At 32.5% G+C, this 24,367-nt stretch overlaps 1 protein-coding gene across 1 annotated transcript in view; it reads right to left on the reverse strand.

The window, feature by feature from the left end:
• LOC134724951 (DNA-directed RNA polymerase III subunit RPC5-like) overlaps positions 1 to 24,367 on the reverse strand; it is a 38,741-nt gene that overhangs the window by 5,432 nt on the left and 8,942 nt on the right. The window contains exons 4-16 of the mRNA XM_063588364.1: positions 20,162 to 20,280; positions 19,505 to 19,587; positions 18,595 to 18,708; positions 17,318 to 17,481; positions 16,874 to 16,998; positions 16,273 to 16,364; positions 15,379 to 15,499; positions 13,778 to 13,859; positions 6,010 to 6,069; positions 4,221 to 4,324; positions 2,416 to 2,525; positions 1,772 to 2,253; positions 1,002 to 1,067 (exon numbers count right to left, since the gene is read on the reverse strand). Of these exons, the coding sequence (XP_063444434.1) occupies positions 1,002 to 1,067; positions 1,772 to 2,253; positions 2,416 to 2,525; positions 4,221 to 4,324; positions 6,010 to 6,069; positions 13,778 to 13,859; positions 15,379 to 15,499; positions 16,273 to 16,364; positions 16,874 to 16,998; positions 17,318 to 17,481; positions 18,595 to 18,708; positions 19,505 to 19,587; positions 20,162 to 20,280 (1,722 nt within the window). The remainder of the gene's footprint in view (positions 1 to 1,001; positions 1,068 to 1,771; positions 2,254 to 2,415; positions 2,526 to 4,220; positions 4,325 to 6,009; positions 6,070 to 13,777; positions 13,860 to 15,378; positions 15,500 to 16,272; positions 16,365 to 16,873; positions 16,999 to 17,317; positions 17,482 to 18,594; positions 18,709 to 19,504; positions 19,588 to 20,161; positions 20,281 to 24,367) is intronic.

The raw sequence follows: 24,367 nt of genomic DNA on the forward strand, positions 1-24,367 counted from the left end.
TTTAAAAAAAAACAGGTCCCAGTTCTCAAAATGTTATTATGTAACAAATGTATTTTTTATTTAAATAAATAAATGTCTTTTATTTACTCTCATTTATATTTTAGGCATTAAGCTTAATGCCTGCACACATTTTTCAGGATTTAAGCTTAAATCCTAGGATTTTAGACAAATGCCTAACATCATTTAGGCAAAAGACTTACTGCCTAGGCGTTAGCTTATTGCATAGGATTTAAGCTTAATGCCTAATTTCACTTATTGCCGCTAACATATACAATGACTCAAGCTTATTTCTTTTGCAATTTTTAGAGAAAAAAAACTTATTTCACTTGTAAATATTATTGGTTTGCAAACTATAAATCATTATGTTTTATGCTTATTGTTCATATTTAGTTCATTCTCAAACAAATTCGTTCACCATCGATTGTGGGTTTCAACAGGTAATGTACATTTCATTGTGATGTATATTTCTCCGCCAGCATGATATGAGGCCTTTTTATAAAAAGGGGAAGTTTCACAATATTTAAATCAAATACAAACATTAATACATTAAACAACAATTGAAAATGTTTTTTTTTAGATTGCAGTAAAAAGACAATAAATAGTGCATTGACTTGACATATCAACGATATTAGGATTCAGCACGAAACAGGGAAAAAGCTCAGCAGAGCCTAACATTTCCCCGTTTCTTAGCCTCATCCTTATATCGTTGATATGTCAAGTCAATGCACTATTATTGTCTATTGATATTCATACAGTAAACAATAATCACACAATCACAATTTGTATGATAAACAGGTTTATTGCAGGATTTACTAATTATCTTATTTCAACCATACACATACATATCATTGATACTGAAATGCCACAAAATAGTGAAAGGTCTATCATTAATTTCTAATCACACCTCTGCATCCTGCATATATATCTTTCTTATATGTTTTTTGTAGTTTTTTAGTTAAATGTTTTTTCTGTAACTGTTTTGCCAAAATAATCCTACTTACTGGGTCAAGTTTATCACCTGTGAAAGTTAAGGCATATAGTGATTCTTCTGGTGTCCCAGGTGGCCACTAAAATCAGGAAAATAGAATACATACATTATATCTAAAGAAAGAATACACAAATAAAATTCAAAACAATAAAATTGACATTTTGGAATACTTTTAAAACAATCAATGAAAAAAATTATACTTTTACAGTAGAGGCATATAATCTAAGGTACAAATGTAGGTAAAGGTTTAGGAAACAGTCTCTATGCAGTGTATATCATGATCATTATTGAGGATTCTACACCAAAAACATCTCAATTTTACAAAAATGTGAAAATACAAATGATCATTTATTGCTTTATCACTCTGCTGGAAATTTTCTGTCAATCATCCATTTTGATAAAACTCATGGATTCTCTGAAAATCTTCAAATTTATTTTATACCCCCAACCTGGAGAATTACATGGAAGGTACCATGTGATTTTGCTTTCACATTATTGCATTAACAGCTTTGATATTATCATGATTGTCTGTATTAACAAACACCAAATTAAAAAAAAATCTTACTAAGGCTTCATTTACATGATTTATCAGGGTTATGTTATTTCTGTTTAAAAAGATAGAGATACCAGTCATGCCAGTATTGTTGACTATCTGTATTTACTTATTTTTAGTGTAAATGATACATTTAGTTTTTACAACTGAGCTATTCATCTATTTTTACCAAAATCTAAACCCACACATATGAACCTTTGAAGAATGAAAAATTAAGTTTTATTACTTACCATATTTTCTAATTTTAGACTACCTGATTCATCTAAAGCTTCCTCTAACATTTGATCACTAATTTCACAGTTTAATATATATCCAGATGAACACTGTGTCAATCGTATATTTAACAAACGTCTTAATTCATTAATACCTAGAATAAATCTGCTTTGTAGTTTTTCACACACAAAATTCAATAACTCAGTCCTCTTTTCATCAAATTTATTAGACACTGGCTTAGAAATTGTTTTATCACAATTAGTTGATGACGGAATATTTGATCCATTAGTCACATGATTTACTTCAGCTACTTCCATTGGTTCATGATGAGTAGGAATATCATCATCTGCACTAGTTTCAGAATCCATTTTGATATCTGGTTCAATGTCACTGTGGTCGGACACAGAACGTCCACTCAATGTTCTTTTCCTCCTTGGTGATCCCTTAGAGGAATTTCTCCTTCTTCTTGTCGGCTTATCCAAACCAGGCATTCCTAAATCTACAATTGCAGATTGAAATATATTTTGCATTAAAAAACATTATTTTTTCAAATCAACAGTCTTTTAACTAAATTAAAATCTTTTGTTTAGAACTTGTTTTACTTCTTGTTTACAAGAAGAGTTCAGTTTGCAGCATTATTTTTTCATTACACAACTGTTACCTTTATCTTTAAATTTCTTTTCATGTTCCTTTGGAATTTTCAACTGTTTGCATAAAATCTGATACTTTGAATCCCAGAAGGCTTTTTGTCTGTGTACAATTTCAGGATTCCTGAAAAATAACCAAAAACACCATTATTAGGAATTCTATTCAAAATGTTGCAAAGAGTTGTATATAAAACTAATTTAACTATAAATATAAAACTGTTTATGTGAGCAGAACATGTTTCAATATTGCCTTAATTTTAAGTACAGTTTTATTGAATTTGTGATGTAAAGGAAACAAGATGAAAGATGAGGTATTGGTCTGATTCTGGGAAAAGTTAGACAAATTTTCAAAGGACTGATGGAAAAGAAATGGACAGACACAACCCAGTAGACCTCCTCCATCAAAGTTGAGAAATATCTAAGAGAGAACAATACAGTTTATGTTTGAAAGATGTTATACTGATGTTAAAACTGAGGCAATAACAACAAGTGAAACTGCTAGCTACTGCTCACTGATGATACCCCCGCCGCAAGTGGATAATATTAATAGTGTAAAAATATGCAAGTGTTTGGTAAACAGGAAGATGTCGAGTGATGAATCTGAAAACGCATCACACGGTATAGCTGACTTATATAAATCCTGAAACCAAATTTCAGAAATCCTTGTATTGTAGTTCCTGAGAAAAATGTGACAAAATTTTCAACTTGGCTATCATGTGTAAAATCATACAAGTGTTTGGTGAACAGGAAGTTGTCGAGTGATGAATCTGAAAACGCATCACACCGTATAGCTGACTTATATAAATCCTGAAACCAAGTTTCAGAAATCCTTGTATTGTAGTTCCTGAGAAAAATGTGACGAAAATTTTCAACTTGGCTATCATGTGTAAAATCATACAAGTGTTCGGTAAACAGGAAGTTGTCAAGTGATGAATCTGAAAACGCATCAGCCAGTATGGCTGACATATATAAATGTTGATACCAAATTACAGAAAGCGTGGATGTGTAGTTCCTGAGAAAAATGTGACGAAAGTTTCATGGGACGGACGGACTGACGGACAGGGGTAAAACAGTATACCCCCCCTTTTTTAAAGCGGGGGTATAATAAAACAGTATACCCCCCTTTTTTAAAGCGGGGGTATAATTATCTTATATATTATATACTAAATAGTAAAAATAGTCTATATACAGATAAATTATATGTGTAATATGGTCAACAATAAGCTTGCTGTATCAGCCATCCGTGATGATATCGATATCAGTCACAGTTATCAAACCGCTAATCTGTTTAATGTGGGGGTCACTTTAAAAAAAAAACATCTACCTGAGTCCTGAGATATATTTAATAAAGTGTATATAATATGGCTTCCTAAATATCACATAACGTATCAACCCTCAATCAATATAATCCCTAGAGTATAGCTCTTGGGATTATATTGGTGTCTTCGGTTGATACGAATATGATATTGAAAAAGTCATATGATATTCTCTTTTTATACCTTCTATAAATCTTTAATTTAAATACTGAGAATATGCATATTTTTTCTTCAAAATGATTAAGTTTGATATTGTAATGTGAATGTTTGTCCTAAGACCTTCTAAGGCTATGACCACAATTCAACAAAAATAATTACAAGCTTTCAATTGTCCATGTGAATGAAAAATTGCATGCTATTTCAAATACTGAAATCTAAATAATTAAATTGAATAAAGGGGACAGATTCTTGCAAAAAAAAACCAACATGTCAACTTGTCTGAAAAGCTCCCCTCTCCAGAAGGAAAGCATTATTAGTTTTGTTGTAATAAAAAAAGGTCTAACCTTGAAACAAAATCATGATCATACTGGAACAAGAATTCCCATCCACAATTGGCTCTGATACGAGACATCTGTTCAAGTATGTCCTTTACATCTTCTGCTGGCAACTTATTACAAAATGGTAATATATAAGTTACTAAAATTACTACTAACAATTTGGGAAGATATAATTAAGAATGGCCAAAGAAACTACCCCCCCTCCCTCCTACTAATAACCAAACATTAATAATTGAATGCACAAATTATCAGTTTTTGTTTTGTTTCATTCATAACAGTATGATTAATATGTATACCTTTTTTTTCAAATTCAGAGATTAGTTAATATTCAGAAATTATTACGTTTTTTTTTTACTATTGCCAAATCATGCATCAGGTCAGGAATAATAAAAATTTACAGCATTAATTAGTTTCAACAATTTGTCAGATGACAAGGTTTCCCAATAATGAATGAATACATTAATAATTTTTTAATTTACAGTATTCATTTAATAACATTGATGTGGATAAAAATTTCAGACCTAAATGTTAGCTTAAAAATTATCCCTAAACATTTTTTCTTTGACAATTTTCTTCTTTAAAAACTTAAGTGCTAAGATATGTCTTATTTTTATATTCATTATCAATAAGGCCAACTAAAATTAATTAGTAGATTTTCATCCAAATTTTTGAAAAAAAATGGGGCGGGTGGGAGGATTTTTAAAAAAAAAATTTGATTCCATATGAAACCCTCGTCACAAGTTCTTCATACCGTGGGGTATATGCTAGTGGAAAACGAGCCTGTATAATGTATATACATGCTGTATAAGTATTCCTACACTATTTTTTAAACTCTTAAATAAAAATCCCTGATTGGCAACCACTGTTATACATGTAATTGCCGCTTTAGAAACCTATTTATAGTATACATCTCTTCAGTTGGACTATACCTACATCAAATTTATTTTGCTTTCTACATAATGGTTTGTAGTCACCATAATATCAATAAAATCTATTGGTACAATTGGATGCAACACAAGCATGACAAGTATTTAAATTTATGAGTACAGAATAAAATGTAAACTCAGTGTTGAAAGTAATTATGATGTAAAACATGAACTTAACCAAAAAGTAGTTGTTGTTTAATGACTAAATTGAGGGTATTGGGACAGTTCCAGAGGGTGTTTGCTGTTTGTCAACAAAAACAACAGCCATAAGGACTTGTTATAATTAAAATGCATGTTTGTCGACTTTTTTTCTCTCAATCTACGGTCAAAAATCAAACAAGTTCGTGCTTGTGTCAATTTCTTTAACTCACTCTCATGTTTTTTGTACCTATTTGTTCTACGAATCTTGCGCTTTGAATATCATTCACAGTCCAAATTTCCTGACACAAAGTCATTGTATTAATTATTAGAAAACACCACGGTTTTCGATTCACTCAGACACTTGTGACTAACGCAATTTGTGTTCAAGGACAAGGCGTTTTACTCGTGACTCGAATATTTCATACCCTTCTCGTTATGAATCTCTTTTCTCGTTAGATGATTTTGTCATCTTAGAGCAGCAGAATATGCCGACTTACTTAATCATTTTCGTTAGATTACTCGAAGAAATACAAAAACGAAATTTGAAAAAAGAAGTTTTGAATGAAACGAAATTATGGATGGTTCCGGTAACGGACATGAACAAAATCCAGAAATCGTATTTTTGTTAAATAAAAAAAAATCGGGGCGGGACGATTTCAGAGGGGCGGGCAGGGATGAAAATCTAGCAATTAATTTTAATTGGCCTAATTTTGAAATTTATATTTTACCTTGACTACAGATGCTATATCTTTTCTTGTAACCACTCTTGACTGAGTAAATCTCCACATCTGTAAAATAAATCATACATTTATAACTCTCAAACAAAACAAAGTATCTCTGACAATGATTTTTACATCTATGTACCCAGGGGTCGAATTTAAGCTTTTTTGTGTACTGGCCAGCCGGACCAGTGGACTGAAAACTCTACTGGTCCGGCTCCAAATCTACTGGTCAGGCAAAAATGACATTATTTGACAAACACTAATATAAATGACAGATGTTTAATTTTATTTTGATGCTTTCGTTTACATAAGTTAGACATTAACAAAGGAATAGTTTTTTTTCTGATTTTTGATAAAGGCTTTGGTAATCTCAATGATTTTCAAGGACAGAAAAAATATCAACATTGTCTTCCACTGCATCGCAATCCTCACGAAGACCATAGGGTGCCTGCCTAGGTCATCTGGAGCGCTGTCCAGAAATATTCCACATTTCAATCCAATCTGAAATTTGACGATCCAGTTACGAAAATACATTTCCTATCTTGGTCTGTCACTGCAGATTTTTCACATATTGTACAGTTCAGTAAATTCCGATCTACTATATAATGCAACCATTCACGATCTTTTTCCCATGATTTTTGGTATTTGCTTTTCCTTTTGTCACTTTCGTATACTTTATTTCGATCTTTCTTTTGATTTTCAGTTATCTTAATTTTTTTGTCCGCCGGTTTAACTCCTTCCAAAAATTTCCACATTTTATATTGTTGCGAAGGGCCCTCACCAGAGATATTAATTAACTTGTTCAATTGTAATACCCTCCAGTACCATGTAATTGATTTCACAGGTAAATTGTTTTGTAAACAAACGGATATTGCGATGCAATCAGTGATTTTTATCGACAAAATCTACTGGTATGACGCAAATTTTACTAGTCCTGGACTTTCGGACTAGCGCTAATTTCGACCCCTGTATGTACCCGGATGTTCGCCTATCTTCATACCAGTCTTTCCTGAATTTAGATTCATTAAATTGACCATAGTTTTTCTGAATTGATATTGACTGGCTAGAAAGCAGATTAATAATCCAGACTAAAGAGTACTCAACTACCTTTATTCAATGCCATATATAAAATATAAAATTGGCCGATGTTATCAATTTTAAGTATACAGGTGTAATACCACCAAATCATAAAAAATTAAATTATTCCCACATTTCATTGCAGTAAAAAGTTTCTAGATAATAAACATATATCTTGGGTGTTTCAAAGCACCATTATCTTTTCATTTGGTGTTTCTATAGAATATTTTGGAAAACTTGAGGTTACATGGTTTCTTTAGCTTCTACACAGGTTAAACAGAGGTGAACATTTGATTGGTGAACTGCCAGTGATGGTTATTTTCTTATATGCAATGAAATGTTAAGTGAAATTTTGTTTATAGCACTAGACAGGATAAAACTTTGCTCATGTCAAGATTTTTTTTATTTGAAAAAAAGTAAATTCTGCACAATTTTTTGAAAGTGCAAATTTAACAAAGACTAATAGTGTAAAATCAATGGTGGTATTACATCTAATAGATTTGATGCAATGTGTAATTTAAAGGATGATTGCAAACAAAAATGTGAGAATATTCAGCAATATAAGTTTAGTTTATGGCATACAATACAGTAACAAATGGCCAGCTCAAAATACTTCTACATCGAATTTTTGTGTGTGTTATTTTTGCAATGTAACTAATGATAAACATCCAAATTTCACAGAGAAGTCATTAATTGAAACAAATAGGTTATGAAAATTATAAACAAAGAAACAAACATGTAGAATGTGAAATCTACTGCTTGGGCATAAAAATTAAGGCAAATGAGTGAATTCAGCACCAATCAGGCAAAAGGGATCTGAAATTCAAACAAAAGTTCATGTGCTAAAATGTCGTCTGCTTTTCTGACCATATATCTTTTGTTGAAAGTCTTAAAGATTTGCAGTTTTACTGCAAGTATCACATAAACCAGACTTTTTTTTAAAGATTCATGACAATGACGTAAAGATCAGATTAATCCTATCAAACAGACATGTACACCTTACAATTAACCTATACACCAAGAATAGTCAATCTGTTGCTTATGGTAAATGAAAAACAGACCAAAACACAAAAAAATAATATTGACCAATGAACTATGAAAATGAGGTCAAGGTCAGCATCTAGGTCTTCTATTTTCTGAAATATAAAGCTTTATACAAATAGTTTACATTTCCACCGTTGCTGCTATTTTAGATGATTTTGTATTGCTGATCATTTTTGCACTGGACAGTCAGTGGGAAAGCCACGGATCGATTCTGCGCCTCCTTCCATATGACGTAACGGCCAGAAAATCAAGGGCGACAATCGCGATTTTTCATAGAGGGCGACACTATCGCGCCATCGCGGCAATTTGTTTACATCGTGTACGTGTGATTTTTCGAGAAATTTATCATTAAAGACAATTAAACTTGTGTCATTTCATCATCAATTAGTTATATAGGTAAGTTTTACAGGTGACCATGCTATTTTTTCTTCTTAGAAGATTTTATTTTACAAGAAACGAACATCTGAAAATGGCAAGTGACGTTGTTAATTTGGGGATAAAAATATGGCGGGTGTTTTCCCCTTCTGAAAATAACTGACACATTTGCATCCTATTGGCTATTTAAATATAAAATGACCAAAAATAGTATCTATGATGATAGGAGTCCCTAAATATTTGCATAAATACCCATCACTCCGTGTCAAATTGTAACTGAGGCTGCGAAAAGGAAGCACACAAATCGACGCCATTTTTCAACAGATTAAGGTTTCTGAGCTCACGAAATCCTAGTATTATTACTTTTAATGGTTAGTAGAAAGATATTAATACTATCCATAACATGATTTATTGATCTGATCGGGTTATGGCTACATGTTTGCCTCTTTTCGATTCTTAAATCCAGTAAATTTCCGTAGACCACATGTAAATAAACGCCCCTTTTCCAGCGTGAGACTTCAATTTGAATAAAACCAATTTTGGCAGGTCAATGTTAGCATTTTTAAAAATTTTAATTAAAGTTTTACAGTTGTTTAATGCATATGTGCTGATTTGTTTGGTTGTCTCGAATAGTAAAAAGGTTAATATTTTTATTTTTGAACCCAAAGAGTGTGACAAAAAACACAAAAAACAAACAAAATAAAAATATAGGAAAAAAATAACTATCCCCAGGATAAAGGGGGTTTCCAACTATATGTCCCCATTCAAATGCATTGATTGTCCCCAAAAAAGGGAGATTCCAATCCCTGGAACCCTATCCCTGGATCTGCCACTGGGAACTATGACTATTAAAACGTATAAAGAATTAGAGAATTGTTACTAAAGGAACAAGAATAGAGAAAATTTACCATAAAATAAGTTAAAAAAAAGAGCAAATGACATGCTAGCTGCGGAACCGTCGCTCTTAGGTCCTTATGTTATTTTTTGACTATTTGCGGACTATATACAATTTTTTTTCTGGGCCACCTTCCTATGCATCCCAGAAAAAAATCAAAATATTCCTAGCAGCAAGCCAGAGGTCTGGTCATAATCATTTAGAACTTTTGATGTTCTAATTTATATATTGAGGAAAGAAAAATTATGGACAAAAAGTATAAAAAAAATAGAGACCAATGAACTAAAAGATTAAATGATAAAGAAATGCAGAAGACCCCATTCAGAGCCTTGTCTATGTGAACAACAGTACTATTATTTTTGCTCAATATTACATATGGGCATGTAAAATCTATAATACTAAAATTACGAGGTCCAATTTGTCAGCCGTCATCACGTAAAAACGATGAATCAAATAATTCAACTTTATATTTAACTAATATAGTACAAAAGTGTAGATTAAAAATTACACCACCCCCGGGACTTTTTGTTTTTGACGTAATTAATATTGCCAATAATTAAGAAGTTCCGGTTCGAGTCCGATACAGATACCAATAGTATATTCACCTGTTACCTATTACCTTATCTGTATGTTCCGCATCTGACAGGCTCACCACCAAACGGTGTATTCAGGATTAATATGCTATATACACGGTCATAATCACAGGGTTGACACTACTAAATTGTCAAATTGTTACCTATTGTAGTATTTTAATCAGTAAGACTTTCAAAGATAACAAATCTGGACTAAAAATAAGGCGTATAGGTACAGTTTTCAATTTGTTTGTGGGCATGCATGACATAAAACAGCGAATCAAAGAATTCAACTTCATTCAGATGACAACTTGAATACTAATACTAAAATAAGGCTTGCGCATAGTTATATACTTTAATTCATTCACAGACCTGCGATATCACGGGTGTTTTCTAGTATCTTTTAAAGATTTCAGGTATATGAAATATTCACCAGTAGGAAAGTATAAATTCTGTCCCTCCTTCCATGCTAAAAAAAAATATGCGATTTATTGTTGAATTTTATTGCCACCTTCAGTATTGGCTAGGTGTTGTGGCCAGGTTTTATTGGCATTGGATACATTTATTATCAATTACTGGTATAAAGAATTAAAGATATGAATGATTGAATGAAAATTTATCTTTTAAATAACAGATACCTGTAAGATAATTTAATGTTGCATATTATGTTATACTTTATTTAAACATTATTTATATCTATTAAAGAGGTTGATATGTTATTATGGTGATGAATTTTAATACTAAAGTAAATGAATTTATAAGTAGAAAATTTTTCCAAACATCTGTTGGTGTGTATAAGTATTACCTTTTCTAGAGGACCTTTTTCGGAACGCCTGGATTGGGTATTTTTAGCTGAGGATTTCGGAATTGATCCTTCGGATTCCAGTATTTCCTTTCAACATTTTTACCTCAGAAGAGCATGTTTTTGTCAGTAGACAATTAAAATATATTATAATTTACCGATCATATAGCAACTCTAGAGAAGTTTGAAATTATATTTATTTGATAATATCATCTGCATAAATTATATATTTTCAGATAACAATAGGAATAAGAAGAGCAGGATTTCTATATTGAGGATTTACATGTATGGGACAGAGGACTATTTGGCTTGATTTTACTTTAAAAAACTTTTTAATTAAAAAATAGTTCTCCTTAATTGTTTAAAATACTTTTTACATATTTTTCATTTTAACATTATTTTTATGACTTTGTATTTATTCATCACTTAATAAACTTTTATTTCTAAACATTTTTATATTTTCAAATATACATACAATGTGAAACACTCCACCATTTTATATTGATAACGTGGGGTAAATGTACATGAGACACTAAACTGTTGCAATACAATATTACTTAATGTCATTGAAAAACCTGAAATTCATTGATGCAAAGCTACAAATGTAGCATATTCATAGGGCCCCCTTTCATAGGAAAAAAATTGGTTGATTAAATAGGGAATCACTGGAGCGGGCCCCTCCCAAGTTAGTCAGCAGCAGCACCCCCCCCCCCCCTCCCCCCAATAGAAAAGTTCTTGATCGGTCACTGGTGTCAGACATATACATGTATGTACTGTAGTATTTGAGACATAAGAAAAATAAAAGATATAAAAGTCAAAATGATGGTCTTTTATTCTTAATAAGGTTTGAATGACTTAAATGGAAAGTTTCTAGAATTGTTCACTTCTCCTAGACATAGTGAGGTCCCTCAAGAAGCCTATCATGACATGACTTTTCACTGTTTTGCTTCCAATGGCATGTAGATTTCAAAATTGGTAACCCCTGCACCTAAATAAATCATTTTCAGTAGATACATATTTTTTTTCAGACTTTTTGATGAAAGTTTAAACTACAAATTAGAAAAAAGAAAACTGATCAACTTGAACCCACAACATATAATTGAGCTCAGGTGCTCTGGAAGAGTAAGCAGATCCTGCTCCTTGTGTAGTATTATGAATGAGATGTCTATGTACCTTTTTCCTGGATATGTTAACACATGATTTTGCAAATTATTGCAATTGTGTGCTTTTAGAATGGAGTAAAATGTGTGAAAAGGTATTCTATTGCAGAAAAATCAGCACACAGATATAGGAATAGTATGATTCTTAATAAACTATAGATCCTGTGTCCAAGATTTGTTTTCTTGTAAACTGGTGTAAAATAAAAATGTGGGTATATCAATGCAACAAAACAGGATCACCAAAATCAGAGTGAGACATTCATATACCATTTTTAAAGTAGACCTTGGAAGTGACATAGCATTTTGTTAATGCTTTAAATGGTCATATAGCTCTAACATGTATTAAGAATTTGATGTACTAGGCATTGGGCATTCATATTGAATTTTAATCTCCAAGTTCCCAAGAGTTAAATATGCCCCAGGGCCCAGAAACACTCAAACATGAATAGTTGGTCACAGTGTACATCAGGTTGCTTGATAAGCATGATAAGGACAGACATTTATTAACATGTGTGAGTGTTTAGGCAGGCAATATTTGTTGATTGGTACATGTACTTTTTAAAATTGACAAGTTGAAACATTTCAGATTTATAATAATTTACAGAATCAAAGAATGACTGTAACCATTACCCTAAAAATTGGCTAAAAACAAAGACTAGCTGAGTGTTTACACTTTGCATTTTTGCATGCTTATTCAGACAACAACTTTTGACTAACTGAATTTTTTTTGTTGAAAAAAGGGGGGGGGGGGGTAGGTCTACTTCCAGACAGTGGAAGTTATTTATATTGACAAATTCGTTCATAGATTAAACCAGTTTCAATGTACTACATAAATCTCGCCCATAAATCTGTTATACACCAGCAGCATAATTAAATAACTACAGAAAATGTGATACGAGGAGTTTGAGCAACTTGTAAACATCAACAAATGACGTTGTAAAGCCTTCAACCACTCAACATTTTAAGTAAAATATATTTAAAATCCTGAAAACATCATCACCCTTCGTTGTCTCAATCAATTTTGTGCTTAAAATCTGTAAAATTTGACATAATTTGCTTGATTTTGCACCGAAATAACTCCCAAAACGTCTGAAAAATGTTGAATTTTGACCTCCGGTTGAAGTATTTATTATGTAAACAAGACTCAGAGTGACGGGGAATTCTGTACATAGTCATGTGCCCATATGTTTCTAGGTCACATTTATTTATATCTCGACCAATGAAAAGCTTTAGGATGCATTTGTGTCAGTTGTTTGTAGTCGTGGGGATTACCCGCGGTTTTTTGGAAATCAACGGAGGTAACCTTATGATTTATCATATTTCAGTAACGGAGCACTTATTTGAATACCGAATTTGGCAGTCGTCTGACAAAATCTATTGTAATGAAAAATTAAACTCAAATACTGATGGATGATAAGTTGTTTTAATAGATTTATTGTCTGAAGCACAGGCTACGTTTTTGTTTACACGCTGGTTACAGCGCCACCTCAAAATTTTTAGATTATGTCCCCTTTCCCGCGGGACTACCGGAAGTAGCTCTTCAATGTCGCTGGCTTTCCCACTGAGTTGTACCCATCTTTTATCATTTTTTTTAGAGCCAAAACATACAGAATTGCAAAAAACAAAACTCAAACTTTTTCTTTAGATGTTATTTCTTTTTCTTGAAGATTCATTACAGTTCATGAAGGTATTTAAATTCATTAAGTCGAAATCATATGTTCAGAGAAGGCCAGGCGACTACAACTCAATTAAATGTTATGGTAACTTTCAAAATTATTGCACAAGTCGGTGCAGTTGATAACAAGTGATTGTAAAATATGCTTTTTATTTAACAAAAAAAAAAACGTACCACATAATCTCTACCTTTACTCAGATGTTCTCCAGAAACACCACTATGTGGACTGCAGGCTTCCTTTGGGTACAGAATTTCACTGTAATATATTAATAGTCAAATATATCTGTAAATGATCTATTGAAGTAGTACATAAAGGCATGGTTGTGTGATTAGTCTTCTACTTGTCAGATCAAATTCATAAACAATGAGTTTTGTTGGTTTGTATATCTTTCACTCAAACTTATTTTCTGTCCCCCTACATAGAATTTACACTTAAAACAAATATAGTTCCAAATATAATTATTATCCTAAGGAGTTCTGTGGAACCCTGTGTTTTGCCCTGCAATTCCTGCTATCAGTGTGAAAGTGTAATGTTGAGTTGAAAAGTGAGTTCATTTATCCTTGAAATACAGAACTGATTTTTTTATCTCATGGTTTTCTTTTCTTTAGATGCTATTTCATGGTTTTCTTTTCTTTAGATACTATTTCATGGTTTTCTTTTCTTTAGATGCTATTTCGTGGTTTTAAAGATAAGTATCATGGGAGATAATTCAAGATAATTTGAATTGATTTTATAAATGCTGGAAATTTTCCTATTTTGTTTTTAAGCAAGAAAACAGAACCTGTGACCCCAATTTTTATTTATATTTTCTATAAGCACATGAAAAGTCCTATCTTCTCATATCTTATGTAAAGTTCTATTCTAGGTTTCCTTTGAATTCTATTCACAGACAAGTGTTTTTTCCCCATGTATAATTTATTGTTCAAAATATGTCAATTTTGTGCTACTATTAGCTTAGAAAATAGCTCTGTGACCCTTACCTTTTTAATATATTTCAAATAAAAGGGGAATGTGTCCATGGGCCACAGATGATGCCCCCACTTGCATATTACATTATAAAGGGACATAACTCAAGAACTGTAAAAGCAATGCTACAAAATTCCTACTTGATCTATGTTTTGTGGTTATAAGCATTGTGTATAAGTTTCATAACAACGATGGAATTTTTTAACAACCTTGACAGCTTTTACATGGTCGGCTAGTGTCATAACATCTGGTTGAGGCAAACTTAAGTTAGAGAATGGAAACCAAAAAAACCAGCAATTTTTCCATTAGAAAAGGGGCATAACTCTAGAATGTTAAAATTGACTAAAGTGAAATTCAAATTTGATCCGTGTTTTTAAGTAATAAGCATTGTGTATATGTTTCAAACATTTGGTTGAGGCAAACTTGAGTGAGAGAATGGAAATGAAAAAAATCATAAATTATTCTATTTTTAAAGGAACTTAAAATCTTGAAAGTTAAAATTGACGAAATGGAATATTATACTTGCTCTGTGTGTTCTATGGTAATAAGCATTGTGTATAAGTACATAACATTTGGTTGAGGTAAACTAACTTTAGAGAAACCTATTTCAGGATGAACGGTTGTACAGATGGACAAGGGTAAAACTTAATGCCCCCTTTGCTATGGCAGGATGATATGCACTTTATTTAGGCAAAGTATAGGAAAATTTAATCGCTTTTAAATTAGCAATCTACCTTACTTTGCACTTCATTTGCTTGGGTTGTAATAATGAAATGCATCAAAAATTGTAATCTGAAGTTGTACTCACCTCTTGACCACCCAACAACCTTGTACTAGTACAGCTACTTGATGGAGTGATCGTAAGGCAGCACCAGGATCTGTTCCCTGAGGTAGTAATGTTATCAACTGACTAAAAGTTATTACTTTGGCTGTAAAATAAAATGATGTATGGGTAATGTGGATTCATTTATTCTATATATGGGTAGTGGATTGAGGAAATATAATTTTAAGAATCTCAGTTTATTTACCAGTAAAAATATGGAAAACAAGAATGTGTCCATAGTACATGGATGCCCCATCCGCACTATCATTTTCTATGTTAAGTGGACCCTGAAATTGGGATAAAAACTGTAATTTTGGCATTAAAATTAGAAAGATTATATTATAGGGAACATGTGTATTAAGTTTCAAGTTGAATGGACTTCAACTTCATCAAAAACTATCTCGACCAAAATCTTTAACCTGAAGCAGAAAAGACAGACAAACGAACGAACGGACAGATGAATGAACGAACAGACGAGCGGATGCACAGACCAGAAAACATAATGCCCACAAACGGGGCATAAAAACGAAGAAGAAAAATGTTTCCTAAATTTGAATCTTAATATTGTAGCCTCTGTCCAAAATTTTCATAAAATGCAATGCAGGTTGAAAAAGTATTGATTTCTACAAAATGTTTATAAACCACATGCTGAACCTTAATGTTGAATGAAAATTGAAAACAAAAATGAAAAAGAAAATGAAAATGACAGAATGAAGAATTACTATGTTTCACTACCACAAATTAAATGTCCGAAGCTGTACAGAAGCTAAACAATTTAGACAGTACAAACTTGTTTAAATATTCATATTTGATTTAACTTATATTTATCTAGATTATCTAATAATATGGAACATTATGTAATAAAACAAGTATACTGACCATTTGTGAGTAATGTTTTAACTTGGTCTGCAAGTGGCATTGTACGTAACTGTATTAGAGACAACACATTACTTGGCATGGCTGGTTTCTCACTGAAATATTCATAATATTCCTTTAAAACAGTATAATGTAGTATTGTTTTGTAGCTATGTTCTGGTCTTCTGTACCTGATGTGCTTTTGATCCCTTGATTTTTTATTGTGTGTTTGATTGATTGATGGTTGTTTCCCTAATGTCAAATAGTTCATGTATATTCTAAACAAGAACAGATAAGTTCTGCACAGGGACAACTGGGATCAGGGACAAGAATTTAAACTGGAACTGGAAAGGGACAGAAATTTACTTGAAAAAAGAACACTATTTCAAGGATGGTGCTTAAAATCAAAGATGGATAATATAAATAGCTTTTGATGAACCCTAAAAGCATATGGACAGATTCATTTCTTCCTATATCTACCCTTTTCTCCCCCCAAAAAACTTTATTTGTTAGGGTATAATAAATCAAGTATTTTCTGACACTGTACATATATTGTCTATTAATGTGCAGCAGAGAGACTTCATATGACACTCCATCAACATCCAGTAGTAGTAACTCCGTTTACCTCTCTGTTTCACTTGAGGGTGGCATCAGCATCTTCAAATACTCATCTGGTTTTACACAGAACTCAGAAACCTCTTCCTCCTTGCTGGCATGTAACTGTGACCTTTCTGTTTCTGCTAAATCAGACTGCAAGAGAGAAGATGCTGTAATCAGACACAACAAATATCTGTGGGCATTTCCTTTTTCATTTCTTTTTACTTTCATGCAAATGTAGGTCTTTCACAATACCTTGAAAACATAACGAAACTTGAATGTCAAAATTCCATTCTGTTGCCTACATATAATTGAAAAATGAATCAGGCAACTTACAATTCAATTCTGTTTTAATTTCAAAAGGTTCTATAATTTAAATTTAGAGAAAAAGCTTCATCAAGCAACCTAAATAAAACTGTTTCCTAACAGTCCCTTTTCATTACTATATATGATGAATTTGTTTTATACCCACATTTACACCGTGATATTCTACATGAATCCATGATTCCTCATTCCTTTTTTTCTGTAGATATCCATAAGATCTCATTCTCCTTGCTTTGGCTTCCTCTGTCTCTTGCCGTGCAAACTTCATTGTTACAGGCTTAGCTTCATCTTCCTCATCCTGAGACATATCTCCTAAAATTGTTATATTTTGTGTCATGTGATTACATTTAATGTTTTAAGACTAAATTTTCTTATGCTACCAAATATGCAAATGTATGTATAATTTAACCACATTTATATTAAAATGCATGATGTTTCAGTGTTTTAAATAGGCATTTGTATCTAATAACTTGAGCATTTGTCACTAAAGAAGCTTACAGAAAAACTTATTAACATGAAGTCAATTTCAAAATACATTTCTCAAACAATGAAATTGTTTTGTTATTTCATATTTCATTTCTGTCAAGTGTTTTGTGGACTACATTTTAGTAAATAGTTAATAACTATTCATTTATGCAATTATGTTGTCTTTCTGTGATCACCAGAAATGGTCTTGTGGACTGTTGTTTAACTATTTGTTATAACCATGATGTTTGCTTATCTGGTGTTTTTTTTCTCTTTTAGCCATTTTTTGTCTTTCTGTGACAATATGTATTATTTTTATTGCCTTCTTGGTATTCATGTTTCCACAAAGGAGTAGGTCCGGTAAGGACCGTTTTTGGCCTCAAATTTCAGGTTCATCTGACGAAAGATTTTGACCTCTTTTTAAACACTTAAGTGTCTATTTCATTTGAATCAATTAGTTTATGTGAAAGATTTTAACTGGATTAGTCATTAAAAACGATCTGATTCAAGCTCAAATATGAAAAATCTACCAAATATATCGAAAAATGTCACTTTTCAGATTGTTTTTGTCAAAAATGAAAGTGGCCACATCCGTGTTCATCCAAATATATATATGTTATGTATTATCATAAAATACAACTCACAATTCAATATCAAGGATGAACACGAATGTGGCCACTTTGGTTTTAAATGAAAACTGTCTAAAATTTAACTAAATGATAGAATTGTGTGAAGATTTCAGTAATTTAGCGTGACTAAATGGTGCTAGTACTCGATATATGTGCATTGTTTTGCCAAAAACAACCCATATTTATGTAGCAGAAGCATTCTACTGTCAAATGAATAACTAAAAGTTTACATTTTAACAATTTTGTAAAACTGCTATATTATGGGGCCAAAAAGGGGCCTTACCGGACCTACTCCTTATCTGAAAATACTAGAAGCTTAACTGTACAATACCTTCAGCTTCCCTTGCAGCAGCTTCTGTTTTGATTTTGTCATCTGCTTTGTCTAAGTAGTTGAAAGATGGCCTCATTTGCACTACAGCATGGAGGGGTGATAAATGTAGCTCACCTGAAAAAGAACATATCTATCAATGTCTACAGTTTGCCACCTGCAAAAAAGTCCATTTAGCATGAAAATATAGGTAGAAATAAGCTATTTTGGGGAATCATTTGTTTTATGACTATAACTCTTGTATGAATTATCCAGACAATTTTCCCAATAATGACTCATTTGTATTTGTCTTCACATCATTTTTGCAGTTTATAGTTTTTCTTTACCTTACATTGTTTTTGCATCAAAGGCAAAGCATTCTGTGAGAAGCAAAACAAAATGTATATAGTCCCCAACCATTTAAAAATTTATTGCTTTGGAACAAAATTCAAGATTAATCGGTTTGTGGGTTGGGAACTAATAAATAAAATTGAGAATGGAAATGGGGAATGTGTCAATAACATATACAACCATAGAATGACCGAAAATTTAGCAAAATTGTAAACATTTGATCTAACTGCCTAGAAATACCATTGACAACAACCTTTACCCAAAAGATAGTAACACAGTAATTGCTTTTTGTGCTCCATTTCTTTTTCTATTCAATGCCAATGACAACAAAAATATGTGTAACCCTTGCGCTATCTCATACTATCCAAAAGTTTCTGAAATCAACTGATGTTTTGTTAAAAAGTCTGAAAATCCATTGTGAAGTCACTTTTATGACATTACAGACAATTGTGTCATCAAGGCCCTGCAAATATTCCCTTTTTTCCAAATCTTTCTTCAGAAGCTTAAAGAATTTGGTTGATTATAATAGGCCACAAGATGTCCTCTCATTTGCTAATTTAAAATGTGTTATTTGTATTCTTACCGTCTTTAAATACACCAACCCCATATCTTCCAATATCACCTGAACAAGGAGCTGAGGTAAGAATCTGCTTGTCCATCTTATCACTGAAATATAAAGGCCTTTCTCTATAGCTGTAACTTGTGCGTAAGTATCGGTTATTTTTATTTCTTGTGTAATAAGAAAATGCTGTGAACTGTTAAAAAAAGCTGAATAAATGCTAGACCTATAATCTTTTAACTCACTCTAAATATTTGCATTAACTGAAATAGGTGAAATATCTCTGACATAAGAATTACTGAGGTTCATTAAAAATGTTCCATTTAATCAAAAAGTTCTGTAATTTTATAAAATAGAGGCTAGCATAAGTAGTAATTGTAAATATTGACAACTTACTTAGACAATTGTGAAGGTTGACTTATATAAAAGGTAACTTCTCTATAACCTTTGTTGTATTGAATTGACTTGTCCAGATCTGATTATTGCCGAACCCAGACAGTTACATATAGTGTTACTGTCAACTTCCTGTGATGAGTACTAACCAACATTGCAGAATAACCAGAGAGCGTGATGAAGACAGACGTCTAATCCTCAACTTGTATCTGCCATTTGCCATATACTTACTTGGAAAACTCAAGGTAACCTTACTTATTATATAAGTTCTAGTAGCAAATACTATACCTTCTATAAAACCCTCCTTGGTCCCCTCTAGATGGTCCATCCACATTGAGGGCAATTTGTTCACCTTTACTTTTTGCATAGTAGTTACTCGAAGTGTTGACAGCTAAGTCAAATTCCACCTTAAAAATAACAATTTCAGGAACATAGAAATAGTTCATCAGTACCACATGAGTACATAGCCATTCATTGGACAAGTTTGCAATGAACCTAAAACTAGAGGCTCTAAAGAGCCTGTGTCGCTCACCTTGGTCTATGTGAATATTAAACAAAGGAAGCAGATTGAAAATTGACTACAAAGGTCAATAACTCCTACAGGGGTCAATTGACCATTTCGTTCAAGTTGACTTATTTGTAGATCTTACTTTGCTGAACATTATTACTGTTTACAGTTTACCTATATCTATAATAATATTCAATATAATAACCAAAAACAGCAAAATTTCCTTTAAATTACCAATTCAGGGGCCGCAACCCAAAAACAGGTTGTCCAATTCATCTGAAAATTTCAGAGCAGATAGATCTTGACCTGATTAACAATTTTACTTCATGTCAGATTTTCTCTAAATTATTTGGTTTTTGAGTTATAAGCCAAAAACTGCATTTTACCCCTATGTTCTATTTATTGCCATGGCGGCCATCTTGGTTAGTTGGAGGGGTCACCGGACACAATTTTTAAACTAGATACCCCAATGATGATTGTGGCCAAGTTTGGTTAAATTTGGCCTAGTAGTTTCAGAGGAGAAGATTTTTGTAAAAGTTAACGCAGGACGACGACGGACGCCGGACGCCAAGTGATGAGAAAAGCTCACTTGGCCCTTCGGGCCAGGTGAGCTAAAAATGAAATTTGAAAACACACTGTTTTACTGAATAGCTTAAAACATAACAGCCTGAAAGTGCACGAAAAGGCTTTCACCTTATGCTTAACAATACCCAGATGTACAAGTGTTCCCCATGTTTAATCAACAACAAAAACTTATATCCTTTATGGATCACAAGTCATGAAATAATTTAATAGCAAATGTAACTGGTTAAATCGGTTATGTTAAAACACTTTCATAAGTATAAAATATTAAATACAAAAATGTAATGCCATTTAAGGGGGCTCACGGGTTTAAATATTTTTTTAATTTAATATATAGGATTTCGCTAAATTTTTCTATAAATGAACTTTATCATATACTTAAAAGAAATATAAAATAATTATTTAAGCTCAAAATATGCCTTCGAAAGAAGCATACATCTTGGTTAATGTCCTTTTTTTCTGTTGAACTAATGGTAGAAAAAGCGGTAATATCAAAATAAACTAGAGGCTCTAAAGAGCCTGTGTCGCTCACCTTGGTATATGTGAATTAAACAAAGGAAGCAGACAGTTCATGACAAAATTATGTTTAGGTGATTGTGATGTGTTTGTACATCTTACTTTACTGAACATTCTTGCTGCTTACAATTATCTCTATCTATGATGAACTTGTCCGTGTAGTTTCAGTGGAAAATGTTAGTAAAAATTTACAAATTTTATGAAAATCGTTAAAAATTTATTATAAAGGACAATAACTTCTTTGGGGGTCAATTGACCATTTTGGTCATGTTGACTTATTTTTTAGTCTTAAATTGCTATACATTATTGCTGTTTACAGTTTATCTCTATCTATAATAATATTCAAGACTAAAGGCTCTAAAGAGCCTGTGTCGCTCACCTTGGTCTATGTGAATATTAAACAAAGGAAGCAGATGGATTCATGACAAAATTGTGTTTTGGTGATGGTGATGTGTTTGTACATCTTACTTTACTGAACATTCTTGCTGCTTACAATTATCTCTATCTATAATGAACTTGGCCCAGTAGTTTCAGTGGACAATGTTAGTAAAAATTTACAAACTACATGAAAATTGTTAAAAATTGACTTAAAAGGACAATAACTCCTTAGGGGTAGGGTCAATTGACCATTTCGGTCATGTTGATTCATTTGTAGATCTTACTATGCTGAACATTATTGCTGTTTACAGTTTATCTCTATCTATAATAATATTCAAGATAATAACCAAAAACAGCAAAATTTCCTTAAAATTACCAATTGAGGGGCAGCAACCCAACAACGGGTTGTCCGATTCATCTGAAAATTTCAGGGCAGATAGATCTTGACCTATTAAACAATTTTACCTCATGTCAGATTTGCTTTAAATGCTTTGGTTTTTGAGTTATAAGCCAAAAACTGTGTTTAACCCGTATGTTCTATTTCTAGCCATGGCGGCCATCTTGGTTGGTTTGGCGGGTCACACCACACGTTTTTTAAACAAGATACCCCAAAGATGATTGTGGCCAAGTATGGATTAATTTGGCCAAGCAGTTTCAGAGGAGAAGATTTTTGTAAAAGATATATAAAATTTACGAAAAATGGTTTAAAATTGACTTTAAAGGGCAACAACTCCTAAAGGGGTCAACTGACCATTTTGGTCATGTTGACTTATTTGTAAATCTTACTTTGCTGAACATTATTGCTGTTTACAGTTTATCTCCATCTATAATAATATTCAAGATAATAACCAAAAACAGTAAAATTTCCTAAAAATTACCAATTTAGGGGCAGCAACCCAACAATAGGTTGTCTGATTTAACTCAAATATTTATGCCAGATAGATCTTGACCAGATAAACAAATTAACCCCAATTCAGATTTGCTCTTAATGCTTTGGTTTTTGAGTTATAAGCCAAAAACTGCATTTTACCCCTATGTTCTATTTTTAGCCATGGTGGCCATCTTGGATGATTGGCAGGGTCACCGGACACATTTTTTAAACTAGATACCCCAATGATGATTGTGGCCAAGTTTGGTTTAATTTGGCCCAGTAGTTTCAGAGGAGAAGATTTTGGTAAAAGTTAAGGACGATGGACGACGGACGACAGACGCAGGACGACACAGGACAACGGACGCCGGACCCAAAGAGATGGGAAAAGCTCACTTGGCCCTTCAGGCCAGGTGAGCTAATAAAAAGACATTTTAAAAACAAATTATTTTCTTATGTCACTGCCACATGCACTTGTTTCTGTCCGTGGGGGTTTTACTATCCACACTCGTATGAAAAATATTTTGACGGCTTCTTGGAAGTATCCTTGTATGCCGGAGTTCTTTTCAAAATTCCCTTTGCCCTTGTTTGGTTAAGTGGGTCAGACAAGGTTTTACTGTCAATGACTAGCTAGCCTATAGAACACACAAATAGTTTAGCGACCATCATTGTCAGTAAATTTATTTTTGACCCACTATTAACAAGCACATTGTCAGGATGCATTTGTATACTCCATATTGATATTTTAATGCACTTGCATGTTTTAACGATGTGACCAAAGGATTTCAGAAAATGGGTGTTCCGAAGTTGGGGTGGTTTATTATAAGAGTAAACTACGATTTTGAGAATGATAATACACTTGCCCAATGATTTATTTTTGGGCCCGTTACTATCTATCTTTTGACAATTTCTTATCGCCCAATCAAGGTTCTGGTCGCATTTGACGACCAGGCGACTGGCTGTGTCCAACACTGCATTTTAATTTTAATTAATATGTTCCATTCCAGAAATCATTCTTTCCATAAAAATAGTTTTGCAATCCATGTTCATGTTTAAAAACTTCAAAACAAAATTTCCAGAACTGCAGTTGTTTTTACAGTTATCATTTCTTTGTTTACCTAATTCTTAAATTGGGTAATTGGATGGAACTGTGTTTATCAAAGTAAATATGGACAACTGTGCAAATGATAAAGTAAAACTTCATTTAACATATAATTAGGTCTTTTAGTTTCTTGTGTACAATTTGGAAATAAGTATGGCGTTCATTACCACTGAACTAGTATATATTTGTTATGGGGAAGCTGAAGGACGCCTCCGGGTACAGGAATTTCTCGCTACATTGAAGACTTGTTGGTGACCTTCTGCTGTTGTTTTTTATATGGTCGGGTTGTTGTCTCTTTGACACATTCCCCATTTCCATTCTCAATATTATTTCCACTTTTCGTGGAAAGACCTTTTGTTTTTCTTTTGATTATTTTTTTTTTCCGTCTGAGATGCTTTTTTGTCTTACTACATGTACATATCAAATGGATTTTTGGCCACTTATGTTGTACAGTAATGGGGGGTTCAAAACTCACCCTGTGTGACCGAACACTTATTCTTATAAGAGTTATATCTCTTAAACCGTAAAAGATTTTAACCA

The sequence above is a fragment of the Mytilus trossulus genome, chromosome 7, assembly GCF_036588685.1.
Source record: "Mytilus trossulus isolate FHL-02 chromosome 7, PNRI_Mtr1.1.1.hap1, whole genome shotgun sequence".
NCBI classification, from domain to species: Eukaryota; Metazoa; Mollusca; class Bivalvia; order Mytilida; family Mytilidae; genus Mytilus; species Mytilus trossulus.